Below are 14,183 nucleotides of genomic sequence, written 5' to 3' on the forward strand. Positions count from 1 at the left end.
GATTAGCAAATCTAGCAACTCATTGCTAAAATCTGTGAACTGAGTGGGGAGCAGGGGTTGGGGAATAAACTCCATCAATATGCAAAAGATCATTTAACATTTTTTATAACAACAAATATGGTGATAGAAAAACATGCATACAATTAAAAACAATATTCATTATTCAATATTCATTAATTCAACAAAAATTATTAAGTAGCTACTATATACAAAGCTCTGTGCTAGGCATTAGGGATGCACAGATAAATTCTGTACAGGCCTTGATTTCATGGCATTAATAGGATGCCACATGACATAGCAGATAAAGGATTGAACCTGAAGTTAGTAAGACTTGAGTTCAAATTCAGGCGCAGACATTTACTAGCTTGGAAAATCACTTAACCTCCTTCAGCCTCAGTTTCTTCATCTGTAAAGTAGGGATAGAGTAGCACCTACCTCAGAGGATTGTTGTGAGGATAAAATGAGACAATTTGTGCAAAGCTCAAATATGAGATATGAGATATTAGCAATTATTAATTATCACAGGGGAGAAGGGGGAAAGTATACAAATATAAAGGAGAAGTCTAGACAGTTAACTAGGAGAAATTTGACAAGTGACTTTAATTATATGTATGTGTGTATGTGTGTCTGTGTGCCAGAGAAGGATTTATGAAGGAGGCAATGTCTAACTTAGGCCTTGAGAGGGATACCAGCAAAGGAAAATTGGGGTGGAGGAGGAGTCCATTCACAGTAAGGTATGGCATGAGCAAAGAGCTGAAGGCAGTCCAGGAACAAGGACCATTACAGTCCAGTTTGACTGGAATGTAGAGTATGTGATGGGGAGAAGTAAGGAAATAGGTTGGAACTAGATTGTAGAAGGCCTTGATCCTGGAAACAATCAGCAAAGTATTTAGCTAACTAAGCCACATTCTCCTGTCGTGTGATTTAAGAAGCTTACTTGGAAAGTTGTATGAAGAATAGATTGGAGAGGAGAGAAAACTGAAACAAACACAGAACCATCGAATTTCATAGTTAGAAGAGACCTCAGCGGCCATCTTGTCCAATCTGTGCTTGAAAAAGGGTGCTCTCTGCATCATATCCTACAAATGGTTGTCTAGTCCTTGCTCAAAAATCTTTAGCAAAAGAGAACTGAGTACTACCTGAGGCTACCCATTCCACTTTCAGGTACATTGCATTGTTATTTATGATGGTTTTCCTTACATTGAGCCTAAATCTACTCCTCCCTTGCTTCTATCCCTTGTTCCTAATCTGCCCTTTGAGTTCAGCCAACCAGAGCAAGTCAGACCGTTCTTCCACATGAGAGATATTGGAAGGTAGTTGTCATCCATCGATCAACATACATGTATTAAGTGCTTACCATGTGCCAGGTGCTATGCTAGGTGCTAGGGATTCAAATGCAAAGAACAAAAAGAAATCCTTACTTGCAATGAGCTTACATTCTGATGGGAAAGACCATAGGTACCTACATCCGTAGATAAATATAAAGAGAATAAGTAGAAATAAATACAAATTAGCCAAATACGGGGATCAGGAGAAGCTTCATGGAGACTGTAGTGCCTAAGCTATGATTAGAAGGAAGAGAAGGATTCTGTGAAGCAAAGGGGAGAATACAGAGCATTCCAGGTATGGTGAATGACCTGTGCAAAGAGCTCAGCAAATGAAGATGGAGTGGTATGTATGAGACCAGTTTGGTTGGGTCACAGAAGGCAGGAGGTGGAGTAATGTCCAGTGAAGTTGGAAAGATAGGTTGAGGCTGGGTCGTGTACGGCTTTAAAAGCCAAATGGAAGATTGAAGATTTTATATTTTATACTGGACATCTTAGGGAGCTAATGGAGTTAATTTAGTAGGGGGTGGGATGATACAATCAGATCTGCATTTAAGGGAAATCACTTGGGAGGAGTATATAGAATGGACTAGAGTGGGGAGAGGCCAATTAGGAGGTTGTTACAATAATGGAGTGAGAGGTGATGAAAGCCTAAACTGAGGAAATAGCTGTGTGAAGCAGGAGAGATGGTTGGAGATGAAAGATGTTATTCACAGAAGTAGACATGGCAAGATTTGGCAAATGATTGTATATGTGGCTGAAGGACAATGAAAAGTTGAAAGTAATGCTGAAGTTATGACCATAGAAGACTGGAAGGATGTTGGTACTTTTGACAGAAGTTGGGAAGTTTAGAAGAGAAGAGAGTTTGAGGGGAAATATAATTTCATAGTTATTATATAAATTATCCTCCTGATTCTGCTCATCTCACTGTGCATTAGTTCATACATGTCTTTCTCTCTCATATTGAAAAAATAAATCTATTTTCTCCCCAACCTATCAAAAAATAAAGAAAAATACATTTTTTGTAAAAGTATGCAAGTCAAATAAAAACAAATTTCCTGTATACAAATATACATTTTATATGTGTATGTGTTCATAAATATATACATATATATGTACATGTATACATGTGGGGGGGTTCTACAGATATAAAATGTTGCATGAACTTTAAGATGAAATCATTATATTGTTAATTTTACTTAACTGTTTCACTTGATTTCAAGAGACCTCTTATGAAGTGGAAATAATCAGTAAATGTTTTCAGTGTAAAAAAATTCACATCAAAACTTCAAAACAAAAACAAAACAAACAAATTATGTGGTCTCCAAATTGTCAATTTTATATTTTATGCACTATCTTTAAAAAAAAACTCTTTCACAATTCTTAATATTGTTTGCTTGAGGATTTCTTAGCAATAATGGTTGTACATATTTCATTTTCTTCCAATTTGTTTATGTCCTATTATATCAAGGTAGAGCATCCAGTTGGAGCTTGATAAATGGTGGGAGATTCTGGTCTACGCTTCATTTCTACCAAATTGCCTTCAAGTTTTTCCAGTAGTTCTTGTCAATTAAGAATCCTTTCCCTATAGTTTGTGCTCTTGAGTTTATTGATAACTGGACTGCTATATTTGGTTTTTAGTCTTCCTCATCTAGTCTATTCCATTGATCTGCTTCTCCCTTTTCTAACTGGTACCAAATAGTTTTTGTGAATACTGCTTTTTTATATGGTTGAGATCTGGTAATGATAGACCTGTTTAAGCCTTGATTTAAAAAAAAATTCCTTTCGAGATCCTAGATTTTTTTTCTTCTGAAGGAATTTCATTACTTTGTCTAGTTCTATAAAATAATCCCTTGGAAGTTTGATTAGTAGAACAGTAAATCCATGAATTAATTTAGGTAGTGTCACCATTTTTAATCATATTGATGCTACCCAGTCCCAGACAATAAATATCTTTCCAATCATGGTCTTAATAATTTTCCTTTAGTAGCTGTGTTTGTGTAAGTCCTGAATGTGTCTTGATAGATTAACATCCAGATATTTATTCACTTCATAGTTATTTTGAATGGAATCTCTTGTTTTTTCCCTTTTCTTTTTCTTTTTTTTTTTTTTGTTAATACACTGTAGAAACGCTGATGATTCTTGCAATGTGGTTACCATACAGATGAAGGAACTGAAGCTCAGAGACTAGAAGTAATTTGTGCCAAGTCAAATAGGTAGTAGTCATTGGAACAGGCAGGATTGGAACTCCAATTTTCTCACCCCAAATCTGATGCCCTTTGTACTTTATCTCAGTGATCCCCTCAGTTTTCTTTGTTTGCATTTGAACTCATCTATTTCCAGATCTCCGCCTAGGGATTACCCCTCAGCCCATTTAAACTAGGCAAAGGCCTTACTTAAACAATTAAACGTGAAAATGGAGGCCCAACCCAAAGCACAATTCATGAATTAGCTAACCTCTCCCCTGTTTTAGTGAGATAGGGCCATCCTATATCCTGTATTGATTGTTTTCCTCCCTTACTGCATTGACAGAGTTCAACTTTAATCTTGGCAGTGATCAATAACTATGGTTTTTTTAGGTAGTAATAAAAATAAAAATGACTTACTCTGATACTATTCTACTGTTATATAGCAGGTTGTTAAATGATTTACAAACTGATATCATTGGAAAGGACCATTCCCTAAATGCAGTTGCCTAAAATCCTCTTACTTCTTTCAACTTTATTTCCTTTCTATGAGAATCAGATGATCCTAAGTCTCCCAAATAGGAAAGCCCAATTTCTCTCTTTATTTCTGCCATTTTGTTCTATAATATTCATTATTCCGAAGTAGGGAAGGGCTTCTATATAAAATTGTAGTCATAAAAAGGCAGAGCCAGAAGAGACCTCAGACCTCATCTCATCATGGGTTATGGGATCATAGAGTTCAAGCTCAAGTAGATCTGAGAGATCAAACCCAATGCCCTCATTTTTCAGATGAAGAAATTGAGGCTTAGAGAGAGTAAGCCCGTTGCCCTACAGGTGGCAGGTCTCTTGACGATGCCAACAGTGCTTACCCCACTAAGTCATATAGCTAGGGGCTGATTAGTACAGATAATTATTTGAATTCATACTGTGTATTTCCATTGGGTTGGAACCAATAACCACATTTTATGTAATTATAATTCCAAATAGTATCCTGACCACTTCAAGGGATTTGTTATTTGCACTAATCAGGACCTGGCTGTAATCAAACTGTTAATAATGTGTCATTATAGAAATAAACTCCACTGGAGCAATGATATTTCCAAGGGGACTATCTGAGAGTCTTAAGTTATTAGAAATATCTATGAGTTCTTATTTTCATTCACCATACTGACACTTAAGTGGCTGTAAGGTGTAATACATTGGGATAGAAAATGAGGACACAAAATGAAACAAGACAGAGTCTATGGCTCAAGAGATTTATATCCCAGTAGGGGAATAAGACAAATATCCACATAGGTCTAAGCTACAGCATGCTAAGTTAATTGGAGAGATCCAACCTGGAGGATATGAGAAATTCAAGATGAGAAGCTTCACATATAGCTGGGGAGAAGGTGGTACCTAAGCTATACTATGGACAAAAGGAAGGTCGTGACATACAGGTTTCAGAGAACTATTCCAGGCACAGTGGGTGGGTTGTACAATAGCATGGAGTTATAAAAACGGCAAGACAAAATTGGCTAATGGTGAGTAGTCTGTTTTGACTGGGAGGGGACATATATGAAATCTGAATTAAAATCCTGCCTTTAGCACTTACTAGCTGTGTGACCATGGATAAGATTACTTGACCTCTCTGCTTCAGGCCACTCCCTAGAACTTATCCACTAAGTGATGGATGGGTTGTCATCTGCACTGATGGATAGTGTTTCCCATTGAGGAAATTTTATGTGATAAAGCTTAAAAGGTAATTTAGAGCAAGATTAGGGAGGGCTTTGAGTAACAAGATAAATTATTTATATTTTATGCTTTGCACTGGCACTAGAAGATATACAAACATAGTGTAGGTCCTGGTAACATTTCCCTAGCTCCAGAGAGCTCAGTTGCTGAAACTGAGATGCTCAGTTTCCTGTTGAACCCAATGCTGTCTCTTTTAATTATTCATTACACTGAGGGATTTGTTGTTGGATATTCCTGAGGGAAAATTTCTTTATCAGAACTATCTAATATTTATTTTTGTATATTTATATAGGTACACATTGTCTTCTCTCATAGATTATAAGCTCCTTGAGGACAAAGACAACTTGGGTTTTGCTTTTGTCTTCATGTCCACAGTGTGAATCACGGTGGTAGGCACTTAATAAGGTAGATGCTTCTTGATTGATTCAATAAACAATCATGTACAATTTTATTTAATGTCCAATGTATACCCATAAGTGGCATGATTAATTTCTTTAAAAACAGCAGATATTGGCCATCAAATAGCAAGCCTCCTTCAGTATCTCCTTTTAGGAGCAGAACTAGGTGTGATGAAAAGGGGGTTAATTTTGGAGTGGGGTCCTGGGTTCAAATCCCTGCTCTTTCACTTTACTACCCTTATGATTTTAGTAAGTCTCAAACCTATTCAGGTCTCAATTTCCTCATGTTTAAAATAAGGAGTTGGACTCCCTTACAGATCTAAATCTCTGCCCCTCAGATCCTACAAAATTGTCTCTTTGGCATTCAAAGCTCTTTATAACCTTCATATCCTCTCCTGCCTTTCCAGTCTTCTTACATCTTATTCCTTGACACATATTCTTTAATCCAGTGACACTGGAATCCAGAGCCTTCTGGCTCTTCTGTGAACATAACACTCCATCTCTCCATTCTGAGCATTTTCTCTGGCTGTCCCCCATGCTTGGACTCTGACTTCTGACCTCCTTGGTGCCCAACTAAAATCCTACTGTTTACTGGAAGCCTTCCCCAACCCCTCTTACTTCTAGTGCCTTCCTCTGTTAATTATTTCCCATTTATACTGTATATAGTTTGATTTGTATGTAATTGTCTACATATTGTCTCCCTATTGGAGTGTAAGCTCCTTGAAAGCAGGCACTGTCTTTTGCTTCTTTTTACATCCTCAGGATTTAGCATAGTGCCTTGCACATGGTGGCTGCTTAATAAATGTTTATTGATCTTAAATTCTAAAAATTTAGGCTTAATTCAAGAAAAAGCTTTTTAACAATTAGAGCTGTCCAAAAGTGAAATGATCCTGGGTAGGTAATGAATGGCAAAGGTTGGTTGTCCACTTGCCAGGGACATTGTAGAAGAGGTTCTTGGTCGCACGCTGTTTAGACTAGATGACCTCTGAGGTCCCTTTCAACTCTGAGAGTCTCATTTTCATTTCTAAGATAGCTTTAATATTCTGTTCTGTAACTATGTGCCTTTACTCTATGGTTAGGCTCTCACAGAATGGGAATGGGTGGGGAGAATTACAAAGAATAGCTAGAAAGTGCCTAGCTGCTCTGGGTTTACCAGTAGTCTGATGAAAATAAGCTAAGATTACATATCAGAACCCTCTTATGGATATCCTTATAATTCGGCCTCAGAAATATAAGCTTAATTTTTTTTCTCTTTGAATCTGCAGAAGCCACTGGACAAGAATCTTGTATTTAGAGTACCAACAGTCAAATTAAAATTTATAGACTTGATTCTTAATATCCAGCCCTTTGGGCAGACCCCTGTTTTGAGTTTATAGGAGTACATTGATTAGAGTATCTCAGGATGGATAGGCTGGGGGGAACATTCAAATGGATGGGATCACAGATACATCTGAGTATTTGAGACCATGTGAAGACATCCCAATTTAGGTTCCCCACCCCCACCTCATGTATAGAATACTTCCGCAGAAAAACGGAAGGTTGGAAGCTATGGTGTTTCAAATATTGAAGGCTGATGAGTAGCCAGCAGGACCTAGTCCCTGCCGTTTGCCAATTGAATTTCCCTTTCTACTTCCTCTCCCTTTACAGATCTTTTCTTTTACCTTCTCTATCGCACTACCCCTCTCCCCAACATCTGCCAAAGCTGACTGTCAGACTCAGATGAAGAAGAGTGGGATGACCACCCTTACCACAGAGAGGTTGAGGAGCCCCACTGAGGACAGCAGGGCAAAACCAGATTTTGTTGAGATTTTCTACCCTGTGCTGAATTCCAGATATTGCCTGAAATTACCTCCTCATTCTCCAAACATATCTTTGCAAAAGAAAGCTGGGGTTTCTAAAGCACAGTCAAAGTCTCACCAATTTGGTTGTGGTTTTTGGTCGAGGGTGGGGAGGGGCAGGGTTGGTCATAATAGGCATAGTTATAATTTCTCTAGTGTTTAATAAAAAGGAACGACATGATATAATAAATGAAAGTCAATGGGTCACAAAAAATTTGGAGTACTATAGAAAGGACCTGATCTACTTTGTAGTGCCTGAGGGAGGCTCTCCTGTCCATCCCTGGCCCAGTGTGGAATGTATTAGTAGAGTTTCTGAATGAGAATGCAAAAAAAAAAACCACCAATTACACGGAACATTTGGCTAGTGCTGTTTCTTAGCCAATTTCTTGTTTTGGTGAAGTATATTTGGTCCCTTCCATTTATTTTCCTCCTTAGTTGAAGGTTGGAGTGCAATGTTCCCGCCTTTCCTCTACTAATAGAGAATATGCTATCTTTGTTAACTATTAAACAGCCTTATAAGAAGAGGGTTATTGATTACTTCCCGAGGTCTGTTATTTCCTCCTCAAGTTGAATTTAAGTTCACAGGTTCATAGATTTAGAGCTAAACAGGAATTTAAAGGGCAGCTAGATGCTGCAGAGGATAGAGCACCAGGCCTGGAGTCAGAAAGAGTCAAATCCAGCCTCAGAGACTTATTAGCTGTGTGACCCTGGGTAAGTCACTTAATACCATCTGCCTCAGTTGCCTCATCTGTAAAATGAGCTGGAGAAGGAAATGACAAACTACTTCAGTGTCTTTGCCAAGAAAACTCCAGATGGAGTTTTGGGGTTTGGAAATGACTGAAAGCATTGGAGCATTGGAAATGACTGAAAAAAAATTTACTGAACTAATCTAACCTCCTTATTTTAAAGATGAGGAAACTAGAGCCCAGAGAGATTAAGTGATTCACCCAAAAACATACAAGTAATTAGTGTCCAAAGCAGAAAATGAACCCAGGTTTGGAATAAGTTAGATTTGAGGAAATCCTAAACCTGATTGACAATCCAGATGACAAATGGGGGAAAATCACGGGAGATCACAAATCTGAGTTTTGAGAAGACCTTTATGTTGGCACATCAACACTAATTCTATTTTAATAAAAGGATACCGAGACCTCCATTTTCCCTTTCGCTAATTCCAACTAAAGGGTGCTGTCCATTGTCATTAAAATTCACAGTTGAAATACAGAACCTGCTCTGAGGAAAGCACCATGATAGGTCATATGAGGACACAAAGATGAATCAGCCATGGTCCTGCCCTCAAGGAGTTCACATTATGATGAATTGTGGGAGTGGCGTAAAGCACAGACACAAATGAAATAGAGGGTTAAAGTACATGAAACATTGAAAGGCAATGGCATTTCAAAGGAAAGAGGAATCACTTTTGTCCGGGGAAGGGGGGGAAAGGATAGAATGTTTAAAAACAATGAAATGTCATTAAGTTAATATAGCAAATCTAATTAACTAAATACATCCAGTCCAATGTAGGACTTGGACTAGATGACCTTCCAGCTCTAAATCTACGGATCCATAAATTAATGTCTAATTAATAATAGGGAAATGTCTATGTGGTATAGGGGATAGAATTCTGGACTTGGCATCAGGAAAACTTGAGTTCAAATTCTAACTCTCATACTTTCTAGCTATTGGTGTGACCCTATGCAGTCACTTAATCTCTTTCAGCCTCAGTTTCTTCAGCTGTGAAATGGGAATGGTAATACTATCATCCACCTCACAAAGATGTGAAGATCAAATGAGAAGACAAATGTGGAGTGTTTTGCAAACCTTAGAGCCTATATAAATGCTAGCTATCATTTTTGTTACAATAAAGTGGTTGCCAAGTGACACTTCCAGGTGTTTCAATGACTAGATGAGATTCATTCTTTTATGTACTTCTCGTCTACCCCTATGGAATGTAATCTCTTTGAGAGCAAGAATTGTTTCATTTACCTTTGTATACTCAGAACCTAGGACATAGCCCTATAGACTTATTCCAAGCTTATGGAACTACATTGATTAGAGCTTCACAAGTTGGAGAGGCAGGGAAGGGTGGGAGAAAGCCTTCACATGGATGGGATCACAGATATATCTGGGAATTTGAGACAATGAGAAGAAATCTCAATTTAGGCTCCCCACCCCCACCCAACATATAGAATACTTTTGCAAATAAGTAGAAGGTTGGAAGCTACAGTGTTTCAAATGTTGGAGGCTGATGAGTAGCCAACAGGACCTAGTCTTAGAATTTACCAATAGAATTTCTCTTTCTGCTTCCTCTACTTCCATTAATATATGATCATCATATGATGTGCAAATAGCAGTGTTCTTTTCCTGTGAAGTGTATTCTAAACTGATTTTCTTCAGCTTTTCTGATTGTACACACCTCTGTCAGGAAAAAAAAAAACATGTGGGACCAAGTATGCATATTTAAATGTGTATTTATTTATAAATTATATGTGCCTGGAATATAGTCAACATTTAATAAATGCATATTGAATGAATTTGGCCTATTAAATTGGTTACACATGCCCTGGCAATCTTGTTAAAACTTTCATTTGCTTAGCAAACTCATTTCTTGGTTTGGACAAAGGTAAGCTTCAATTCAACTCAGTATAATATATAGGAATCAAATTCTGAATCAGTAGAGACTGAGTTACTAAGGTTTCATTTCCTTTATGAAGTAATAATACTTTTTAATTAGGAAGAATAATTCACTGAGGCCATGGGGCATTGAGTTTTCATTAAAATAAGCAGAAACCGATACCTTCACAACTTCCATTCATTGTTCTACTTTCTTTGGAGCCAAGCAGAAGCATAACCTCTTTCCCAACTGACATACTTTTAAATATTTGAAGACAGCTATCATGTGCTCAATCTCCTCTTCTCTAGATGGAGCATCACTAGTTTATTCAGTCTTTTATTTGTACGTCATGGTCTACAGTCCTTTCCTTATCTGGCCAACCTCTTTTGGAGATCACTTTTCTGTGTCAATTTGTGTGTGTGTGTGTGTTTGTGTTTGTGTGCCTGTGCATTAGATGAGTGGATGTGCTCAAGAATGGTGGAGGGGTCTGAGACTGGACATGTAATATAATTGGTGGAGGAACTGGTGGAGCATGTGTACAGTCTTTCCATTAATATAAACTGGCAACTCATCTGAAATTTATTTGAATGTAGAAAGTTATTTGGAATTCTGAGAGCTGTCAATAATAGCCTATGCAAAATATGTTGCACAGAACTGAACTCGGTGTGTTGTTGTCATTCAGTCATTTGACTCTCTGTGATCCCATTTTGAGGTTTTGTTGGTAAAGATACTGGATTAGTTTTCCATGTCCACCTCTATCTCGTTTTTACAGATGAGGAACTGAGGCAAACAAGATTAAGTGACTCACCCAAGGTCACACAGCTAGTAAGTGTCTGAGGCCAGATTTGAACTCAGGAAGATGAGTCTTCCTGATTCCAAGCCCAGCACTCTATCCACTATTCTACCTAACTGCTCCACTCCAGATGTACTCTTACTTAAATTACATTGGAGTGATCAACCATCTCATTCCAGACACTATTCCTCTATTAATGCTTAAGAGTATGTTTGTTTGTTTGGCTTCTCTGTCTCACTGTTGATGCATAGTGAACTTAGAATCCACTAAAATCTCCAGATCTTTTTTTAAAACATGCCCTGTTGTCTGGCCCTGCCTCCCTCATCTTATATTTTTACAGTTGAGTTTTTTAACTTAAGGACAGGACTTTGCATTTCTTCCTATTAGATTCTGTTTTCTTAGATTCAGCTTAGTTCTCTAACCTATTGAGATTTTTGGGGATCCTGACTCATCCGTCATATTAACTATCCCTTTCAGCTTCATGGTATTTGTAGATTTGATAAGTATGACATCTTTCTCATCATCCAAATCATTGTTTAAAAAAAGTAAACAGCACAGGGCCAAGGACAGATCCCTAAGGGGTACTTCACTATGGATGCTGTAAGTGATTATCATTTCACTGTGCATGCTGTAAGCTATTATCATTTTAATTCTTTCTCTCAAGGTTGGTATCAGTCCCATTAACCATTTCTCTTTGGGTACACTCATTCAACCACTTTCAAATCCACCTAACTATAGCATCATGTGGTCCAAATTTATTCATTTTGTCCATAAAGTTATCATGAGAAGCCTTGTCAAATGCCTTGTGAAATCAAGCTACATTGTGTCCGTGACAGTCAGCTAATCATTTAGTCTAGTAACCTTGTGTCATAAAAAGAAAAGAAAATTTGTCTGGCATGAAGTCTTCTTGATCAGCCCATGCCGAACTTAACGATGAGCACTTCTCTTTCTAAATGCTCACAAAACATCCCACTAATAACAATATTTTACCGGATATTAAAGTTGTTTGCTAGTCTGTTTCTGTAGAAATCCTGCCCTTCCCCCTCCATTAAAAAAATAGAACATCTGCCCCTCTCTAGTTATGCGATCATAGTATATTTTCAGAGCTAGAAATTTGATCTTATAAATAATCAGAGGCCCAGAAAGGCTGATGTGAGTCTCATAGGTGTGAGAGGGCATGTCTAACATTTACATAACTCATATCCTGGGATACATGCTCCATTTTTTTTTGTTTTTCCTGATAGCTCCAAGAGTGGCCAGCAGTCACGTCCACTACATCTTTCTATATCCCAGGATGTAGAATTTGAGGGCTGGACTAACTGATCTTTAATCTCCCTTCCTGCTCCAGGAATCTATAACCCTGATTCCCAGAGCATCAAGCCATCTATTGATTAGTGTGGAGCTACAGAATTCCACTTCCTTTTCTTCTGTCACAGTATTTAAATAGAATGTGTTTGGAACGGGACTGTAGCTCCCACTTCTATTTTATCCGTGACCACTAAAATGTGAGTCGGGGTCCAACCCAAGGTGGGAAGGAAGGGACAGGTGTTTGGGTCTGCTTAGCATAGAGCTGAGGACAAAGCTTTCCATGGGTTGGGCCAAGGGCCCTCCATGGCATAAATTGAGGTTTCTTGGACAGAGGAGTAAGGAAAGGCCACAAATGGAAGATCCCCCAAAGGGAGTGACCAGAAGTTTGTGGATTGATCATAAATAGCAGATTGCAACAGTCTGGGGATCACACAGAGATGCTATCTGGGGGTAGGTTTAAAGGCTCCTTACTAAGCTAACAGAAAGGGTCTGGTTTGTGCCTAATTTACAACATTCAGTTCCTTTGAAGTTTTGTGTGATGCTGGTCCTGCCTTCTACCAAATTAGCTATTGTTATCAGAGAATTATTAGATCATAAATCTAAAGGTTCAAGGGACCTCAAAGGCCATCTAGTTCAATTCCTTCACTCAGGCTCAGGAAAGTTGTGACTTGCCCAAGGTCATCCAAACTGCTCCAAAGCCCCCACTGGCTTCCTAATGCCCATGGAGCAACAACCAACCTCATTTATCCTCACCTTCTGTGCCTTCCAAAATCTCTCTATCCAACGGTATTCCCCAGTAAAAGCCTTCTATTTCAGCCAAGCACTCCTCCTTAGTGTTTCCAAAATACACCATTTGATGATCATTTATTCAGTTCCTACTATGTGTAAGGCATTAATCATTCTGAGTGATCTGAAAGAGTGATGTTGGTTTTTGAAAGATATGGGAAAGATTGGAGTTGGAACTGGTGTTGATGTTGATGAAGCAGGCAGGGTGGGAGGTAAACTGTGAGTCTGAAATGAGTTTCCACCTTGTATGGAAATATCCAGCAGGTAGCTGGACATATTGTGCAGAAATGAAAGCAAAAGCTAATTAGAGTATCATCTGAGATTCCTAATAGATCTCTAAAACTTGTTTACTGTCCAATTCTAGCTCTCTGTGAATTACCTTGAAAGAAACTTCATTTTTGTTTGTAACTTTGATAAAAGAGGTCAATTCTCAAGAAGTTTCCCTTTCTTACAGGCATCAGTAACAGATGTACAATTTGGCCCCATGAGATTCCATCAAGATCAGCTTCAGGTAATATCAAAACATGAGTGATCATTCTTTGTTACATCTTACTTTCCACTCCTTTGGTGAACCTCACTTTGCACAATGTGGTGCTGAAAAGATTTGTGTAAATCAATTAAAACATTTTTAAGAGAAATTTCATATTTTAAACATAGGAGCTTGCTAATTATAGAAGCTTATTTATGGTGGTTCTTTTATATGGTCAATAATCCCATCTTGATTTGTCAGCTTTGGAAATCCATTTTCATGTATTATATTAGCTCAAAGTGGGACCCACCCATGCCTTCCTTCTTTATCTGAACAAGAGTCAAACCTGGCTTCCAAATTCTAGTCACACCCAACATGATCTTCCCCATTCTGATGCTCCTAGTCTTCAAACAGATAATGGATTTTGGATTCTAATTAATAGATCAGGAAGAATGCAATGATGCTCAGCAGTGGGAATTATTTGGTGCTGCCTGCACTGAAAAGCATTGGGAAAAAAAAAAGAAAAGTCAGTGAAAATGTATGGGTTTTTCACTCTTTTTTTAAAAAAAATACTCAACCAATTTCATCTATTTCAACAAATACCTAAAATATACCATCTATATGCAAAATATGCACATGGTATGCAAATAGTAGGGGCTAAAGTGACAAAGATAAGTAAATGATGTTCCCTGTCCTGAAGGAGCTTATGATCATGTAGGGGAGTTAAGACAC

General features: G+C 38.0%; 1 protein-coding gene across 2 annotated transcripts in view; it reads left to right on the forward strand.

Annotated features, from left to right (window-relative positions):
* The window catches only part of PDE8A (phosphodiesterase 8A), a 253,472-nt gene that overhangs the window by 144,889 nt on the left and 94,400 nt on the right, over window positions 1–14,183 (forward strand). For both annotated transcript variants that reach the window (XM_036734908.1, XM_036734909.1), the window contains exon 2: window positions 13,437–13,493. In XM_036734908.1, coding sequence (XP_036590803.1) covers window positions 13,437–13,493 — 57 coding nt within the window. The remainder of the gene's footprint in view (window positions 1–13,436; window positions 13,494–14,183) is intronic.

This window comes from Trichosurus vulpecula, chromosome 8, assembly GCF_011100635.1.
Source record: "Trichosurus vulpecula isolate mTriVul1 chromosome 8, mTriVul1.pri, whole genome shotgun sequence".
NCBI classification, from domain to species: Eukaryota; Metazoa; Chordata; class Mammalia; order Diprotodontia; family Phalangeridae; genus Trichosurus; species Trichosurus vulpecula.